The sequence below is a fragment of the Schistocerca cancellata genome, chromosome 8 (genome assembly GCF_023864275.1).
Source record: "Schistocerca cancellata isolate TAMUIC-IGC-003103 chromosome 8, iqSchCanc2.1, whole genome shotgun sequence".
Classification (NCBI taxonomy): domain Eukaryota; kingdom Metazoa; phylum Arthropoda; class Insecta; order Orthoptera; family Acrididae; genus Schistocerca; species Schistocerca cancellata.
Genome location: NC_064633.1, coordinates 479,910,170 through 479,930,100, shown reverse-complemented (window position 1 = coordinate 479,930,100; position 19,931 = coordinate 479,910,170). Strand labels below are relative to the sequence as shown.

Sequence of the window (19,931 nt, the reverse complement as noted above, 5' to 3'; positions counted from 1 at the left end):
TTTTGGGTGGTGATTTCCCTTGTTCCTGATTACATTACTGTAGGAAGAACTGTGTTGTAATCTGAAGAACACAAAGAACACACCAGCATTCAGTTTAACATATTATGAGAACGAATTTTGCCACATCCAAATATTGCACTCTTTATTCTCCTCCTCATGTGTTTGCTAACCTAGAATCATCTACTGCACAGTTGTTCATTACGTGAGGCCTGTGTCTACATCTACAGCTATGTAGATATCCCACAAGTCACCACAGGGCACGTGGTGGGGGATACGCTGAACCATTAGTAGTGGTTTCTTTTCCTGTTCCACTCGAAAATAGAGCGAGGGAAAAACGACTATCTATATGCCTCCATATAAACCCTAATTTCTGGTGTCTTGTCTTCGTGGCCCTAATGCGCTATTTATGTTGGTGGCAATAGAATCGTTCGGAGTCAGCTTCAGATGCCAGTTCTCTAGATTTTCTCGATAGTGTTCCTCAAAAAGAACATCACTCTCTCCAGGAATTCCTATTTGAGTTCCTGAAGCATCTCCGTAACACTTACGTTTTGTTAGACCGTAGTGGTAACAGATCTCACAGCCCGCCTCTGAATTGCTCCATTGTCTTCCTTTTAAAAAAATGGTTCAAATGGCTCTAAGCACTATGGGACTTAACATCTGAGGTCATCAGTCCCCTAGACATAGAACTACGTAAACCTAACTAACCTAAGGACATCGCTCACATCCATGCCCGAGGCAGGATTCGAACCTGCGACTGTAGCAGCAGCGCGGTTCCGGACTGAAGTGTCTTCCTTTAATTTGACCTTGTACTGATCCCAAACACTCGAGCAGTACTCATGAAAAGGTCGATCCAGCGCCCTATATGCGGTCTACTTTACAGATGAGCGACGCTTTCTTACAATTATTTCATAAGTGCAATTAATATCCCACTCTGCCGTAACGTGCAGATTACTTCCATTGTGTTTAGCGAAATTCCTTCCCCTGCCAGCCCACGGCTACTTCCAGAACCGTTGCAGACCTCGCTGACCTTGGCCGCAGATCCTGTTGCCTCCCCAGGGACCCACCCCCTCCCCCTCCCAGCTGCTTTCACTGCACAAAACTGGGAGGACACTCCATCACCCCCCTGCCCCTCCTTCATATGCCTTCCGCATTCCTCATGCCAGACCCTCTTGTCACCGCTAACCACGACCCGCAAACATCGGTCGGCAGCCTCCTCGGGCAATCAACACCTGAACACACCAATCTGCATATTGCACATGTATATGTCCAGTCTCTGCCAGCTCACTTCGACGAGTTTAAATACATATTTCAAACTGCTGATATACATGTAATATTTTTGTCAGAGACTTGGCTCAAACAAAGTATTCCTACAACTTCCGTAAATCTAGATGGCTATATCTTTCTCAGGCACGACATATGCAACAGATGAGGGGGCGGAGTAGGGGCGTATGTACGCTCTGATTTGTCACCTACAGTACTACACACATCTGACAACAATGTAGATAAACAAGAGGAATATAATTTCATAGAGATCAAATCCTTTAACAGATAGTGCTTAATATGTGTCCTTTACAAACGTCCTAAAATAGGTGGGTTCGCCTGCTTCGAAACTGCCCCCTCTAATCTCGAATCGTCATATGAACATATAATTACAGCAGGTGACACTAACATTAATTTTCTGCACAGTAGTCCTTCCACTGGGAAAATTAAGAGGATGCTTTCTTCCTCAAATATGACGCTACTTCAGCTGGCACCTACTCATCACACGACTACCAGTCACACTTTCATAGATATATTCGCAACAAAATCTCCAAACAGAATAATCCGCACCTCTCAAATATCTGCGCCTGGCATGTCTGCTCATGACATCATTTTCATGACGTATTCACTAGAATGTCCTAGAAAGAAACAAAAACTGTCTACATACCGAGACCTCAAACCCATAAATTTGCCTGAACTCGAAACTGAGGCACAAGAAATAGTTTGGGGAATCACCTCTACTCCCCTCATGGACATAAACGACAAACTCCAGGATTTCACTAACAAAATTACTCAACTATATGACAAATATGCTCCAATAAAGACCAGAAAAGTAAAAAGGCAACCTGCACCTTGGCTGACTGATGAACTAAAACAGTTCATGAATCTCAGAGACGCTGCAAATCGAGCATACAAGATACACCCTACACCTGAAAATCATACTGTATACAAGCAGAAACGAAACAAAGTCAGTCAAGCGGTGAGAAACGCTAAGCTCAGGTATGCCCGTACATTAGCTAACAATAGATGTAGACCAGCTATCCTGTGGAAAAATCTCCGTAGTCTCGGTTTAGGCAAAATAAAAGTTGCAGAAAATCCCATGGTCCCAGCTGAAGAACTAAACCGATTCTTAACATTACCTACAACCACAATTGAACCGCAAAAAACAGAGAATCATTGATTACTTCATGGGGATGAACGACTGTAGCAAAGAAAAATTCTATCTACAGCACATCACTTGCAGTACTGTCAACAAAGCCATAATGCGGCTTCGATCAGCATCTACTGGACATGATGGCATCACTATCCAGATGGTAAAACTTATTATTGACCAACTACTGCCCTCTATAACAGACATTTTTAACGATTCATTAATCACAAGTGTTTTCCCTGAGGCCTGGAAACTGGGACAAATTAAGCCACTGCCTAAAAAGGACATAGCCACAGCACCCTCTGACTACCGCCCCATCTGCCTTCTTCTTGCACAATCAAAGGCCTTAGAATATATAGTTCATGACCAGCTCACCAACTACCTAACTACTAACAACCTACTAGACGAATACCAATTAGGTTTCCGTAAACATCAAAGCACAACATACGCACTGATAAAGGTGGCAGATGACCTGAAACTTGCCATGGACAGACAAGAAGCGACTATCATTTGCTTCTTAGATTTCAGCAAAGCATTTGATACTGTCGACTTCGACATCTTACTAGCCAAACTTAACGGTCTAAATTTCTCACCTAGTGCAGTGCAATGGTTTCGCTCATACATGGGGCTCGTCAGCAACGCGTCCTGTCTGGGAATATAAAATCACAATGGCGGCAGGTAATGTCAGGGGTTCGCCAAGGCTCAGTATTAGGTCCTATACTCTTCTCTCTGTATGTCAATGATGTGTCATCGGTTCTGACCTATTGCAAATATCATATGTATGCTGATGACCTTCAGTTGTATCTAAGTGTGAAACCAAACAATCTCAAGAAAGTTATTGAAAATTTCAATCCTTACCTCGATGCACTGTCAAAATGGGCACAGGACATAGGTCTAAAACTAAACCCATCTAAAACCCAAGCGGTACTTGTTGGTCACCCTAAGCTCATTAGCCCAAAACATCGGGGATCCATACCATCTCTTATCCTAAATGGAACAAATATTAACTTCTCTGCCTCAGCAAAGAGTTTGGGAGTAATAATTGATGAAAATTGGACAGAGCACGTAACTGCAGTGTGCAAAAAAGCGTCAACATCCCTTCATGTCCTACAAAAATATTAAAAACTCTTCCCTTTCGATCTGAAAAAGAAATTAGTACAAACGCTTATACTCCCAACCATTGACTTAGCAATATTATCCTACAAGGCCTCTCTCAGGAAAATTCGCGACGTCTAGAACTGGTCATGAATGCCTGCGTCCGATATATCTGTGACGTTCGACTTTTTGGTCACATTTCACCAGCATATGCAAAATTGTCCTGGCTGCGTGCAGACAAACGCAGAGATTTCCATACCCTCTGTGTCATCTACTGCCTTATAAATGTACACTGTCCCTCATATCTCTCCTCGTCCCTAACTCTCATGTCGGAACAACATGACAGAAACACACGTTCCCATTATAATAAAATCCTCTGTGTTCCACTGCATCGCTCAGTCACCTTCTACAAGTCCTTTACAGTAGCGGGAACCCGACTCTGGAATAACCTCCCTCGTTTTGCTAGAGAACTTAAAAACATGTCCGGCTTCAAAAAACAGTTAATGACGTATCTACTTAAGCAACAGTAATGCCTTCCTCTGTACCTGAATGCACTTTACCTCATTACTTCCCTCTTTCCCCCTCCCTAAAATCCCCCTCCCCAAAACTCGCTATACTAGTAAACATCTACTTTACACACCAAGATATTAATTTACATCTGCACAAATCTTCATTACTATTGCCAATTTTTCTCATGTTTATCATTATTATTTGATTTTTTTACTGTTATTGTTATTATTGCTTTTATCATAATCTGTATGTATAGCACCTGTTGTAAAAATACTGCCAGCATTTACTTTATTAGGTCTTAGTCATGTTTATCATTATTATCTGATTCTTTTACTTTTATTATTATTGCTTTTATCATAATCTGTATGTATAGCACCTGTTGTAAAATTACTGCTGCATTTACTTTGTCATAGTCACTACTCTTTATTCATATTGTCACTAGAGTAATCTAATTTTCTCATTTAAACTATTGTCATGATGTAACTCTGATGTGTGAAATGCTGCATGTGTGGAACACTGGTCCGATGTAAGAGAGGGCCTGATGGCCCTAATCTGATCAGGTTAAATAAATAAATAAATAAAAAATAAATAAATAAACCGAAGTCGACCATTTGCCTTCCCTTCCACAGTCCTCACATTCTCGTTCCACTTCATATTGCTTTACAACGTTACGTCCTGCTGTTTAAACGACGTTACTGTATCAAGCAGGAAACTATTAACCCTGTCCGAACAATATGGGTTTGTTTTTCCTACGCATCCGCATTAACTTACATTTTCCTACATTTAGAGCTAGGTGCCATTCATCACATCATCAAGAAATTTTGTCTAAGCCATCTTGTATTCTCCTACAGTCACTCAACTTCGACACCATACCCGACACCACAGCATCATCAGCAAACAACTGCAGTTTGCTGTCCACCCTGTTCACCAAATCATATACGTATGTAGAGAACAACAGCGGCCCTATCACACTTCCCTGGGGCTCTCCTGACGGTGCCAAACAGGACTACGTGCTGTTATTCATTTCTTGGCTACAGAAGGAGATAGAGCGGTAGACATCCATCGGAGAATGAAGAATGTGTATGGGGACGCATGTTCGTCGAAAACCATCGTTGTGGAATGGTGCAGCAAGTACCGTGCTGGTCATGATTCGATACAACACGCTAGTCGCTCGGGGGGGGGGGGGGGGGGCACACACTTACAGAAACTCAAGTGGGAACCCCTCGAGCACCCCCGCCCTGTAATCCTGATCTCTCCCCACACGATTATAACAGCTTAGGTCCCTTAAAGAAGGGCTTGAAGGGTCAACGATTACTGTCGGAGGAGGATGTGCAGCAGGCAGCCAAGGATTTCCTCAAGCAGCAGGACATGCTGTGTTGCCAAACGGATATCTTGAACCTGGTGCATCGGTAAGATGAAGGCCACAATTCTCACGGTAGTTTTGCCTGATTGGTAACTTTTTGATGGTCACTGATACTACTATGCCCAGAGATTTTATAAAGGATGATTTCAATTAGGAGATGTACAAGTTTTGGTAACCATGTGATTTTGACCAAGTTATTCCATTGCACGACCACTGGCTGCAAAGTGTAGAACAGCATTGGTCGGTTCATTTGTTATTGTATGTAGTGTGTTGCGTTGAAGGTCACAGGTGAGTGGTAAATGTTTGCGAATTCCGCAGGCGTGTCATAATATCTAAAGTGTATTAAATACAGTACAATAGGGCACGTCTTAGGGTTGTCTCCAATGAAGACAGAAACATCTATGCGGGCACTTAGCAAGGCTGTTTTGAAAGCGTTGTGTTAACAGTTACGACAGGGAAAACACTAGCTGCTAATGGCCCACTATGTGCTTCACGAGGGCGACAGAAAATGAATGTCCGGGATGTGCAGAGATCAACCTTCTATGGGATGTATGTATTACACTTCACAAAGTCGACATCGTCAACATTCAAGAAATGTTCAAAACCAACCACTATCTTGCACCATGAACACCCCAAATGACAAATGGTGCGTCGCATTGATCAGAAGTTTCGCACCATCAAGATCGAAGGCAAACTCCTTGGGAGTTACAAAACCGCGCACGAAGTTCAGCTAAGTATCCACCCAAAAAGAATGCATATAGAATCATATTGATGTAATGGGGTGATGGGAACTGATGGAATGTCATGAAGTGCAAATGAATGCGAAACAGTCTGTCATAAAGCTTATCGTTAATCTGGCTACTCTTTAAGGCGAAGCTGCAGATAGTGCGCTAATATGTTCTATAGGACCGGGAAAAAAACAAACACCCTGAGGCTGAATTTGTCCAGTGGTTCCAGGTGGTATGAACTGCAATGTCTCGCACTTTTCAGGAGGCATAGTTTCCTCTGAAGGGGTATGATTTTTACACGCAGCGCAGGAATCAAACAAATGGTAATTATTTTGACCAGCTGTTGACAAAAGTAGCGCTCATACCATAGTTGTAGTTCTCTTATGCACATTTTCCCACTATTGCTTGCTTTGAAGTTAATATTCCCTATATCCCTTGCAAGATCACGCACACGAGAAAGAATCGTAGGGGGCAGAGAACCACCAACAATAAATAACTTCCCAGCCAATTTACCGTCCATAACAATCGGCATAATGGTATACGAATGCGTTAAGGTACTGAAGTTAGTTAGTCTTGATACAAGTCTCTTGGTACCTCTAATATCCAGGGTTCCTTTCATATGCATTTCTTCTTGAAATCCAGATTGGTCGGAGCAGGAAACAAATTCCTTATTGAATAATCGGATAAGTTTATCTCATCTACAAATTTTCGGGCCGATCCCGCAGTTTGCTGTGGATCGTCAAGTCGAAGTTTTGTTTGAAATTTATCTTACACCTTCCAATGCTGTAGCACTGTTTGAAGTTATGCAACCATCTACTGCTTCCTTTGAAATCACTGTAATCTATGTCAGGAGCAATTTGATGTGCATGACGTAGTAAGTCACTATCATGCACATCGTGTAAATTGTATCGGGCATCCTTGAAACTCGCAAACCCCAATTTTTGCAACAAGTGCTCTATGTTCTCTCCTGAATATCCATAGTTTTTGTTATTCACCATACGCTCATATTGCTGCGGGCTTATTCCAAATCTGTTCATAATTTTCTTTTACTGTGCTGCTGGGGATCTTTGTTATATGTAATTACGTTTAGTACCCGCCCCATGGACAACGATTGTCCCTTACTACGTTTTAGTGGAGTCGGGAATTGTGGCTCACTGTTCGACAAGGATGATGAACTACATGACTCGACACCTGATTCAATATCACTTTCGCTTTTTAAACATGTATCGTCATCGTTATACCCCTCATATAGTTTGTCCGCACAGTCGAGCGTATACGACACTACACATTCCACTGACTCATCTTGCATAACCACTAATATTTCATCTGCCGCTTCTTTCCTCACTCTGTCCTTGTCAACTTCGGGAATTGTTGTTGCAGATACAATGCAATGTTTCCTTGGTTTATCGTTGCCATTTTTCTGATTTGTATCAACACCACTAGCACTGCATTACTATTGTGAGTTATTCGTCGATTAAGCAACTCAACAACGCTTCGTAAGCTCATGTTGTGCTCACCATTGAATGCCTCCAGTTCTGCGTTAATATTGTACACAATTCTGCTAATTTTGCATTTTCAGGAACCGTAAAGCGCTGCAGTTTCTGCACCACGCGATACAAACTACAAATTCATAATAGAAACAACGTGATCTGTTCTACATCCTCACGGATGCGCCTTACTTACTAGTACAGCTTAAAATGGCGTAGACAATTTTACCAAATTGCCATTGTCGCACCAAAACCGCAGACTGGGTCAGCATCAGGGGCGGTTGCTGGTGCTCAGCTACCGGCTGCATGGCCAACAAATGGATGAGTTCTTGGATTTGCTACTGCTGATGTTGGTGTTGCTGTTGTTACAACTGCTGTTCCTGCTGTTGCACCTGTTGTTGTTGTTGTTGCTGCTCCTGCTCTTTCAGCTGCTCTTGCTGCAACTGCATTTGTTGTCTCCAATACTTCAAACACGTTGGGTCCACAATGGGCACAATATACACCAACACGAAACCGAACGTATATGCGGGAGCAAGTTCTCGTCGCCAGTTATTATATTCAACTAGCGAGATGATAGCATCGACGAAAAACGTTCAGAATGAGCGACACACACGGGAAACACCGGTGTCAGCTTAACCGGCGCGCAGAGAGTCTGAAGGCACTGATACGTTCGTATCGATAGGGTGCCACACTGCATCGCTGGTGCGGAGTGGTGATTCCTGCTAACGTGCGACTCGGCGCTCGCCGCTGCAATAGACGATTTGAAGGCGGTGCTCATGTGCAACAGAGGCAGTTGGCGGTTGGAGGACGTTGAGCAAGGAAGTCTTAGGGCAGGGGCGGGCAAACGTTGCACGCGGCTCATGAGCACACAGCGCTGCATGTGTGCTGCTCGCGTGCAATCGTCGACAGGGGCAGTGGCGACAGCCAGCAGGTTGCGGCAGTGTAGTACCAGGCTAAGATGCGGACGTTGAAGCGAAGCGACCACTACGTAGTGAACGTTGTATTTCAATAACCGGAAAATGCAGAGTGAATCAAGGAAACGGAGAATTGGAGATTTGCTATCTTTTAAAAAGGAATGGGAGAATCATTTTTTTCTCTGTGCAAAAACGTGAAAATTGGAAATGTATAATATGTAACAGTATTCTGGCTGGTCAGCGGAAGTTTAATATTGAACGCCATTATAATAAATTTCAGTATGTTGCCGTTCTTGGTGCAATAAAAGAGGAATTTCTCAAGCGATTTGGGGATATATCTTACTTATCCCAAGGTTTTGAATAGTTCTCGAGACAATCTGCTGTTTCTGTAGATGATATTCATCCCAGTTTACAAATGGAATTAATAGATCTACAGCGTAATTCTCGTTTGAGAGACAAGTTCCTTTTGGCAAGACGTGTAATAGATTTTTATCACGACTTTTCACAGCAAGAGTTTCCTCGTCTCCATCATGAAGCCATGAAGATAATGTCAATGTTTCGCTCGACATACGTTTGTGAGAGATTTTTTTCTGTTATGAAAGTCTCGGTTAAGAGCAAACATCAGTAATGAAAATTTATGTAACTGTTTGCGTTTGTCTGTATGTAGAAATTTTGTTGCAGACATTAAACGTATTGTAAACTCCATCTGTGATAATTAAATAAAACATATCGTAGGTAATAGGTACTCTTTCAAACCACGATTACTTTCAAGCACTCCTACTAACCTTATTCCTTCATTCAATAAAGCAGGCCAGGAAACAGACGCATTACAAAGGAAGAAGCGGTGAGACGGTATGGCGGGGAGGGGAGAGAAGCGGGTGGCCAGCTTGCCCCTGTATGCGCGCAGAACACCTGTTAACTGCACACGTGCATGTGCACCGCACACGTGCAGGATTCCTGCCCGCCCCTGTCTTAGGGCAACCGTAGCCACGTGAGCGCTGCCACGCCAAATGGTGACGTTGACGGGTATGGACAGACAGCGAGGCTAACAGTCTGGCACCGACGAGATGCGGGCACAAGTTACACGGAAGGACGCCTCGTGTTGCTGTTGGCCTGGAAGGTCCTGATGAGAGGGAGCAAATACCGCATCGTGCTGCGCATCCATACTGGCTGCCTTCATCCTCTCAATCTTCCAGCTGCTTTAAGTGGAGCTACGTTATGTTGATCTCAGTGGGAACTCATCGATCCTGGATCAGCTTAAGAGCGATTGTTCATGGGGGCTTATTCTTTAACTGACACACAGTATTGTAGAATTTGAGCTTTGGCTTTGCCTTGCCGAATTACATGTCATTGTTTGCTCCTCTAATGTACTGCTGTATGGGTTTAAGTATATGTACTGTGAATATTGAACTCTAGGCGTACGCCCTGTCACGTTCGTATTTTAGTGTGGGCAGGCCAACATGACCGCGTTTTCTGTTAATGGTTTATCGTTCTGCTGTCAGATGTGTGTAGTTTATTAACGACTGATTTACTTGAAAGTTCATATGCAGTTGATAAATTATCACATGCATGGTCGCTTTTCCATGCCACGGCGTGTGTATTTAGACTTGTTATAGGTATCTGAGTTGTTATTTGAGTATACTAAATTAAGCTGGCAAGGGGCCTGCGTGGTGCAGTGGATTTTGTACCAGCTGCTGTTCCCGAATATCTTGTATCCGGCAGGCGCTGCTATTGCAAACAAATTGCTGGGAAACAATTTGCTTTTGCCAGTTGTTAAAAGTCTGCTAGTGTAAGAAATTATTTTAAATTAAAATTTTTATGTTTGAGTCAGATTTTGACTATAGTGCTTCTGTAACAGACTGCTGTTATAACTTTTTTACCGTCTTAGTTGTACAGTTTAGCAAAATCTGGCTGAGAGTAGTTAAAGAAATTTAGGCCAGTGGCCGTGTACTGTTCTTCTTGAATATTACATAGGGTGGTACACCAATCGTTGCTCAAGTAAACTCTAAGAATTCAGTAACACGTGCCGATCTCCTTTGTTTCTTGTAAATTTTGATGGGACTTTTATTCAAGTTCTTTAGTTACATAAACTATCTATTCCTCTAAAGACATATTGCTGCCACCTGTGTTCAGATTGCGTAAGTAACTATTTTCTTTTTGTGGCGGAAAAGCCTTTGACTGTTCTTCAAACCTAATTTTATAACTCAGTAAATGTGTAGAAGCTGACAGTCGTTTTTTAAATTATACCTTTATAGATAATTTTTTTATTTGTGGTTAAGTTTTAAAAGGTAGTGGCAGTTGCTGTCTTGAATATTTTAATCATAAAATGTCAGTTTACAGTATTTGGTTTTGTGCTCAAAGTACCATTGTGTGGCGTATGTGGAAATGTTATTAGTAAATAAAACTCTTTAACGTCATTTGATGAGTCCAGCCCACTAGCTTTCCATACCAGGATCCTTGTGTACTACCCGTATGTCTCACTGAAAAGATCAATCATTTCAGGCACTCTCAGGCACAAACATGGAAACTGTAAGAGCCCAACAGCATGAAACTTATGCAACCGAGTGGAGGCTGAGTCAACCAGATCCAGACTCCCGCCAACATGTGACTAACTTGAGGAGTCCGTGAGGTCGAATCAAGAGAATTAAGACTCAAGAGGCACTGCCTAACGTATGTGACACTCATGTGCTCACGGGTCACACCGACTCTTGACTGTGAACAGCATATCAACTGATATGCATGAGTCTGGTGGAGATAGCAAAAGGCGCAGAGTAAAAGATTCATTATTAAAACAGCGCCTAGTCAGCGTCTAAGACATTTCTCCCCGAAATTCTACCTTCAAAGTGTACTAGGTAGCAAGATTTGCTGTTGACCAACTGTTGTGTTTGGAAAGTAGGAACAGGCATCTGCTAAATTCATTTTGCCCTTTGACTGTGGTTGTTGCTGTTAGAGGTTATCATTTTTATCAGAATCTAAATGAACCTGAATGCTGAAATAATATAATGAAATGATGGCCATGTCATTATTATAGTCAATTATTGATAGTTGATTAATGTCAACGTGGGATTGATCTTTTATAAAAAAAAAAATTATGGCAAAAGTTTATTGGTCATAAAATAGAACAAACAATACAAGTTAAGCTTGATGACAAATAAATTATGAACTGTTGGCAACACTGATAGGCGCAACAAATAAGTAGCACTCCACTGGATGGCGACTGGTTGGCAAAGACTAAGGCTCTGACTCAACACATGGAAATTACCTGACGCTGAATAGATTTCGATGGATTTATTCTACACAGAATTATATTACATTGGTGCAGCTGAAACAAGTGGCGAGACTGTGAGTCTGTTTGCCCTAACAAGCTGCAGCTCCAATACTAAACCCGTTTCTCGATGTGTGGCACTCAGGTGATGTTCACGGTGCAAGCAGCTGCAGAGTAGCGCGCCTGTGTCGTGGCTGGCGACCTGTTAGACGGACCGCAATTACTCTCTAAAAGAGCTCTGAAATCTCGGCAGATTGCAGCATGCGACACTCCCGTTCACCGTTCATAGCATGGACCAGTTTGACTCACTTATAGGGCAGTTCGCACAAGGAGATCGAATGTCAAGGTGGCAGACCTGACACAAATAAGATTGCCCTTAACACAGCCAGTTGTCCGAGATGACTGAAGTCTAAACTGTCAGTACAGCTAAGTCCTCACCACAGCCTCCCCATTCAAAAGCAATGCCAGAGTGAAGTCATGCTCAGGACGAGTGTCCGAAGTGTAACAAGAATCAGGACCGGAATCCTCTCCAGACCAGAGTCCGAATCAAAAGATCCAGGTTTTCCTCTCCTCCTTTTCCACCAAACCTCAGTAAACTTCGCAAAAGCACTCACACAACTGCTCTCACAATGATTTCGTACCAATCACAAATTCCACGAGCTCCATGTCTCCTCTCTAATTCATCTGCTCTACCCATCAGCCAATCCTAATCATACTTAACAATGTTTTTCTCTTTTCTGGAGAAGCAGCCAATTCCTGATTTGTAAGTTTTTTGCACAGAGAGGATATGGCATTGAGCTCCCGAATTGTTTTTTTTTTTTTTTGTCGTGACCATGTAGGCAGTTTCCATTTAGCCCTAAAGTGAACAACACAACTGGATTGGCAGAATGTTATAGTGTGTCTGACCCGGTGACTCGGCTAAACAATGAGAAGTGCTTTTGTGTCCCAACTGGAACCATTTCAGAGTCGCCATAAATGTTGTGTTCCATTCTAAAAGTAGTTTGAAGGCCTGAGGGTTCCCAAACAACTCGGCAGGCTGCGGGATGACACCACTTGAAGGCTCCCTTGATAATGTTCAGTCCAAAGTGAACATGGAAACTTGTGAATTTTTATGGCTGTCATCGCCAGCCCCTGTGGCCCACCGGTTCTAGGCACTTCAGTCCGGAACCACGTGGCTGCAACGGTCGCAGGTTCGAATCCTGCCTCGGGCATGGATGTGTATGGTGTGCTTGGGTTAGTTAGGTTTACGTAGTTCTAAGTCTAGGGGACTGATGACCTCAGATGCTAAGTCCAATAGTGCTTAGAGCCATTTGAACCCTTTATGGCTGTCATCCCTGTTAACAAAGCGCTTTTACGACACTGTCGAAACGCCTCGGCTGGGCAACCTAAATTTCTCCTGCGCCCCTGAACCTGACAGGGCTAGAGGCTAGAGGTAGTCCCAGGCAGTCAGTTTTTTCATCTCTTTGGCTGAAATCATTGACTGCACACCTGTCCAAGAAATTCTTGGGACCAGCGTTCTGTTTCTGGTAAGTGCTTCAAGATGTTTCTTTTCCTAATAGCTGCACGTGGCTACCAAGCCCCCAACGTCCACGGCAAGATTTATTGTCAAATGACCAAACTGCATGTTCTTCTGACTCCGGAAAAACTATTTGAAGGAGAGCCACCATAAAGATCCCGCAGGCATTAACAAATTAACAACGTACATGCTTCCATCAGTGTCTGCTCATGTTGATTAACTACCTGTCGTCTCACAAAAATAATGTCTTGGATGTAAAATCAACATTAAAGAGAAGCCTTGAATATGGAAAATAGTGAGAGAGTGATTCATGCTCTCTCAAACTCAGTTGGTAAGAGCACTGTTTGCAAAAGGAGAGTTTCAGAGTTTTAGCAGTGGCTCTGAACAAGGGTTAAAAGTGCCAAGAATTCTGAAAACAACCAACCTTTGCAGCGGAATGAAAGTTTCTTCCCGGTCAAAATAATCGATATATTTTAATCCAAAATGACTTTTACACATAGGAACGCCTGTCTTGCTTAGAGTGTGCGGTTCGACATTCATTACTGACTGGGAACATAGTGCAGTTAACTGTTGTTCTGCTTTGATTATCTGAACTAAAATTTTGTAATCCCATAACTTTTAACAAATATTGTGCGTGTTACGTATCCATAAGTTTGTAAACCATCCGATTTTGAAATTACTAAACGAGTTTTTATCACTTCATACACACTATGCGCAAATATTTACTTATATTATGAGGCTCTAAATCCGTACAGGGGTCGACTGCATCAAATGGGTTTCATCTTTCCCAAGAATATTACTGTGACGCGATGCAGAGAAAGGCTCATCATTTTAACCTTACTGTAGTCGCTAACCGTGCTGGTATGTTACACCATTCACTGGTTCTGTCATTAACACATAACGGAGGAATAACGTGAAGTTCCCATCGACTTCCACTTCAATTTGCTAGTGTTCACTGTCCAGTTTTCATCCTCTTTGTCCTTCTGAAAAATTATATTTTCTCCACTATTGCAACACATATACCATCAATACAGTATCGATAGGAAAAACATTAGACTCACTTATTCTTCTCTTGAAAACAGTCTACAAATGTTAAAAAAAACGTTCAAACGTGTGGGAAATCTTATGGGACTTAACTGCTAAGGTCAACAGTCCCTAAGCTTAGACACTACTTAACCTAAATTATCCTAAGGACAAACACACACACCCATGCCCGAGGGAGGACTCGAACCTCCGCCGGGACAAGCCGCACTACAAAATTGTCATCAGCCCGCTGGGCTGAAATGGAGATTAGCTCATCTACAAAATTTATTTGTAAACAAAGATGAGAACAAGAGAACATTTTAAAACACTGCTTATCGCATATAAGGGACAACCAAAAAGTTTCCATTGGAAGGCCGTAGTCCATAACCGGTATGTCAATCAAGCAGAATTGCTATGAGTATTGAGGCAATCATCCTACTGATGCATCTGGTTGAAGATACCTGTTTGGTAAAGTACCGTGTTCTGCTGCGTGAAGAATACCATAACTGTCGACAGCACTTCCTCGTCCGGCAGGAATCATTGACCCTTTAATTCCTTTTTTTTAAGGGACCGAAGGCGTGTCAATCATAGAGAGAGAGAACAGGACTATAGGGCGAGGGCTCGAGCGTCACCCACTTGAGTTGGCGTAACTTATGCGCTACATCATTTGCGATATGGGACGGTCATGTGTCGAATTGCGACCGACATGGAACATGGCGCATCATTCCACACCGATGGTCTTCGACAGACATGCTGGCCAACTGTACACATTCTTAATTCTCTGATGGATGTCTGCTGGTGTTTGTCCTTCGGCAGCCAAGAAAAAGGTAGCAATACGTTGGTCCAGTTTGGACGCATTTGGTAATAATGTGGTCCCAGTTCACGTCCGCGCATTTGTCGCACACCAGTCATTTGACTACATTTTGGTGGTTATATATCCTCATCGGAGTCGCGCTGCCTTGCATATATGCTACAGTAACGACCTCAAAGGGAAACTTTTTGATCACCCCTTATACTTTGTCTTACAACACCAGTTTATAGTGAGCTCTGAACTTCCACTGGATTGAGTTTAGTTGTGTCTTGAGCACCATCCCAATGACAATACAACGTTAACCAACAAAAACCACGAAATTGAACAAAATTTCGGATTATACAAACCTAAGAATTGCCTGGTGGTGCTTGACATTCTTCGAAAGCTGTAGATGCACCTCAAAATCGGAGGCCAAACTGCTTGACATGTACTCGTTGGATTTTGCTGAAACTTTCATTTTACGCAAACCAGAAATGTTGTCGTTCAGAATCTCTAACTCGGCAGCAACCCTCAGCATCAGGTCAATAAAGACGCAGTCAGAGGATACAGTGGCTACAGACGGGACTATTAGGCACAGAACTTGCATCATGTAGAGTAGCTCATATGTGGGAGATGCGTAGATGTCGAGTGGTAACCAGGCAGGCAGCGGCAATGGCCGAGGATTTCCGGAAGAGACCTCAGTGTCCATGTTGACGACCAGATGAACCAGCGGGGAAGCCACCCAAATAACCGCTGTTACGCTCGTGATCCCCTGAAAAGTACAGCATGTGTGAGCCTTCAGAACAACAGTATCAAGGTAATATATAAAGACAGTAACTGTTCTCGAAAGAACACATACTGTTGATGACCGTGCAACTTTTCCCTGGAATAAATGATGATTAACTGAAACCCTCAGCTGCCGACAGGTGTTGTTGATATACCTCGATGTGGACAGCTGAAAATGTGTGCCCTGACCGGGGCATATGTAGAATTGTGGACAGTTGGGAATGTGAGTCTCACGGGAGGTGTGCAAGGGATAAGTCCCTGCAGTCGCGCTATTCATCTGTGTCCTCGGTGTCTCAGATGGATAGAGCGTCTGCAATGTAAGCAAGAGGTCCCGGGTTCGGGTCCCGGTCGGGGCACACATTTTCAGCTGTCCACATCGAGATATATCAACAACACCTGTCGGCAGCTGAGGGTTTCAGTTAGTCATCATGTATAAAGCTAAGTTTAAAGCATAAGCGAATGGCAGCATGTATGTTTGTATGTTACATAATTTTTGTTGTATTGGTGGTAGCCACCCTGCATAATATCTGCTGCACGCAACAAATATATCTCATTTCATTCTGCATCGTGATGTTGAGCTTCCCACAATGAACTCACTGAGAGAGAATTATACTGATGGAAAAAATTAGTGCATCATTTTAGAAGTATCCATTTCACTCAAGATTTATTATTGCAACCCTGCATATGGATAACATGAAACGATTACATTTACAGACCAATAGCACAACCGGTGGCACAACAGGCATCGACTCATGCTGAAATACCCAGATTAGTATGTAGTGTAGGCACCACAGGCGGTAGTGCATGCGCTAACTCTGACATCCAGTCGATCGTACTGATATCGAATATTGTCCTGGGATACCATAAGCCATCCCTGCTCGACCTGTTCACAAGGTCCTACAAGAATCGTTCGTTGGTGAGCCACATGAGTCGCTTCTCGTCCTATCATATTCCACGCGTGCTCAATTTCAGGTAAGTCCCTGGCCGTGCCGCCCAGGGAAGCTGCTGCATATCTTGCAGAGCACATTGAGTTTCATGGGCAGTGTGTGGGCGAGCATTATACTGTTAGAACAACACAACTATTTCCTGTTACAAGAGCGCCAAAAGAATGAATCTAACAACATTCTGCATGTACATCTACATCTACATCTACATCTACATCCATACTCCGCAAGCCACCTGACGGTGTGTGGCGGAGGGTACCTTGAGTACCTCTATCGATTCTCCCTTCTATTCCAGTCTCGTATTGTTCGTGGAAAGAAGGATTGTCGGTATGCCTCTGTGTGGGCTCTAATCTCTCTGATTTTATCCTCATGGTCTCTTCGCGAGATATACGTAGGATATGCTTGACTCTTCGGTGAAGGTATGTTCTCGAAACTTTGACAAAAGCCCGTATCGAGCTACTGAGCGTCTCTCCTGCAGAGTCTTCTACTGGAGTTTATCTATCATCTCCGTAACGCTTTCGCGATTACTAAATGATCCTGTAACGAAGCGCGCTGCTCTCCGTTGGATCTTCTCTATATCTTCTATCAACACTATCTGGTACGGATCCCACACTGCTGAGCAGTATTCAAGCAGTGGGCGAACAAGCGTACTGTAACCTACTTCCTTTGTTTTCGGATTGCATTTCCTTAGGATTCTTCCAATGAATCTCAGTCTGGCATCTGCTTTACCGACGATCAACATTATATGATCATTCCATTTTAAATCACTCCTAATGCGTACTCCCAGATAATTTATGGTATTAACTGCTTCCAGTTGCTGACCTGCTATTTTGTAGCTAAATGATAAAGGATCTATCATTCTGTGTATTCGCAGCACATTACACTTGTCTACATTGAGATTCAATTGCCATTCCCTGCACCATGCGTCAATTCGCTGCAGATCCTCCTGCATTTCAGTACAATTTTCCATTGTTACAACCTCTCGATACACCACAGCATTATCTGCAAAAAGCCTCAGTGAACTTCCGATGTCATCCACAAGGTCATTTATGTATATTGTGAATAGCAACGGTCCTATGACACTCCCCTGCGGCACACCTGAAATCACTCTTACTTAGGAAGACTTCTCTCCATTGAGAATGACATGCTGCGTCCTGTTATCTAGGAACTCCTCAATCCAATCACACAATTGGTCTGATAGTCCATACGCTCTTACTTTGTTCATTAAACGACTGTGGGGAACTGTATCGAACGCCTGTACACAGCCCTAGTTAGCGTTCCCTCCAGAAACACCAAATGTGAACTAGAGCTGTAGCTTATTGCACTCAGACCATAAGGCCTCAGGTAGGGCCAGTGCGTCTTGGACGTACGCACTCTGCGAGGCAGTGCGCACGAGGTCTACATCGTACGCGCAATCAACGATAACATGTGTGCAGACACTAGAGATGAGCGTGCCCGTAGACCCCCTGCTGATAACCAGTTCGCAACTGTTCGTCTGCGCTCACAAGCTTTCTTATCTGTACTGTGGTAGCTGCGCGATCTGCCACTGCTGCTCTTAGAATACAACGATCCTGGCGGACGTGTGTGTAGCGTGGACGTCCAGAATCTCCTCCATGGGTATGAGAATGTTCACGTGACTACTGATACCAACGTCGTTGCACGACTGACCCAGCATGTCCAACCTGTGTCGCATTTCTGAGAAACGACATTCCGCCGCTCGGAAGGCCACAATTTCAAGCTTTTATAACTCGCTCAGTTGGCTGTAGGAAGCACGAGTGCATCTCCGTGACATAGTTGCCTTCTTGCTTCACTCGTCTGCACCGCACTGAGCCATCTGGCTGTGAGCATTCCCTATTAAATGATAGACACAGACAGCGCTCTGCTAGCTACGTCACTACGTTATCTGTTGGCGGACGACGTTGAAACCATTATCAGTACATCTACTGTCCCCCAAGTGGCATTTGTCATCATCAGATCAAAATCGATGCCATCTTTCCAGGTGCACTATTTTTTTCCAAATATTTGGAAAATTCTGTTTGAAGTGATAGCACTGTTCAAGAAGGAAGACAGTAAAATCTTGATAGTTGAGACCCTCCATTACAAGCAATGATAAGATTAGATTAGACGTACTTTTCGTTTCAATAGACCCATAGTAAAGAGGTCCTTCAGGATGCAGAACGTGTCAGAAAACAAGAACACAAAATAAATATTTACAAAGAAAAACAGATACGTTAATGTGCCTTTTGCAGATCGGGAATGAAATAGTCTACATGGATGTGAAACAAGTAAAAAATCTTAAACATATTTTCATTTCCTAGATAACAGCAAACATGACATAAAACAAGAGAGTTTTCAATACACTACAGTGCGTACTATAGTTCTTAAGCTACTGTGGGCGGCATCATCAACTAAGAATTGCAATGATCGCATTACTGCAGTGGATTTATACTGAAGTGAGATTGTGCCTAATATTCGCATTATTTAACATTACTAGGAGCATATACACATCTGTTGTTGCTGTTAAGAAATTTATCGATGGAGTAGAAAGAGTTTGCCAGCAGTTCAATCCTTTATGCTCCTCTTAAACTGATATTTAATAGTAGTTAAACTATTTATGGCTCCAGGATGAATTTTCACTCTGCAGCGGAGTGTTCGCCGATATGAAACTTCCTGACAGAGTAAAACTATAGGCCGGTCCCGGGCTCGAACCTGCGAAATTTGCCATTCGCGGAAAAAGCACTCTACCGTCTGAGCGGTTCATGACCCGCCCTCACAGCTTTACTTGAGCTAGTACCTCGTCACCTACCTTCCAAACTTTACAGAATTTCTCCTGCGTAAGTTGCAAGAGTTGTAAGAGCAACATTCCTGGAAGAAATGATATTGTGGAGACATGGCTTAGCCACAGCAAATGTCCCCAGTTCGAGTTCTGGTCCAGTACATAGTTTTTTAGGCTATTGGCAAGTTACTGAAAATCTGTGTTTCCGAATAACGGTCACCTTTCTGGACTAAAACAAATGACTTTATATGGAGATTATTCTTATTTCTAGCATTGATTCCAAGAAATGAGTTTTTGGTTTGAAAATGGATATATTTTAATGAC

The 19,931-nt window shown here is 43.0% G+C and overlaps 1 protein-coding gene across 1 annotated transcript in view; it reads right to left on the bottom strand.

Annotated features, from left to right (window-relative positions):
* LOC126095644 (uncharacterized) overlaps positions 1–19,931 on the bottom strand; it is a 65,223-nt gene that overhangs the window by 9,171 nt on the left and 36,121 nt on the right. Inside the window, exon 2 of the mRNA XM_049910405.1 lies at positions 15,470–15,873. Within this exon, the coding sequence (XP_049766362.1) occupies positions 15,470–15,873 (404 nt within the window). The remainder of the gene's footprint in view (positions 1–15,469; positions 15,874–19,931) is intronic.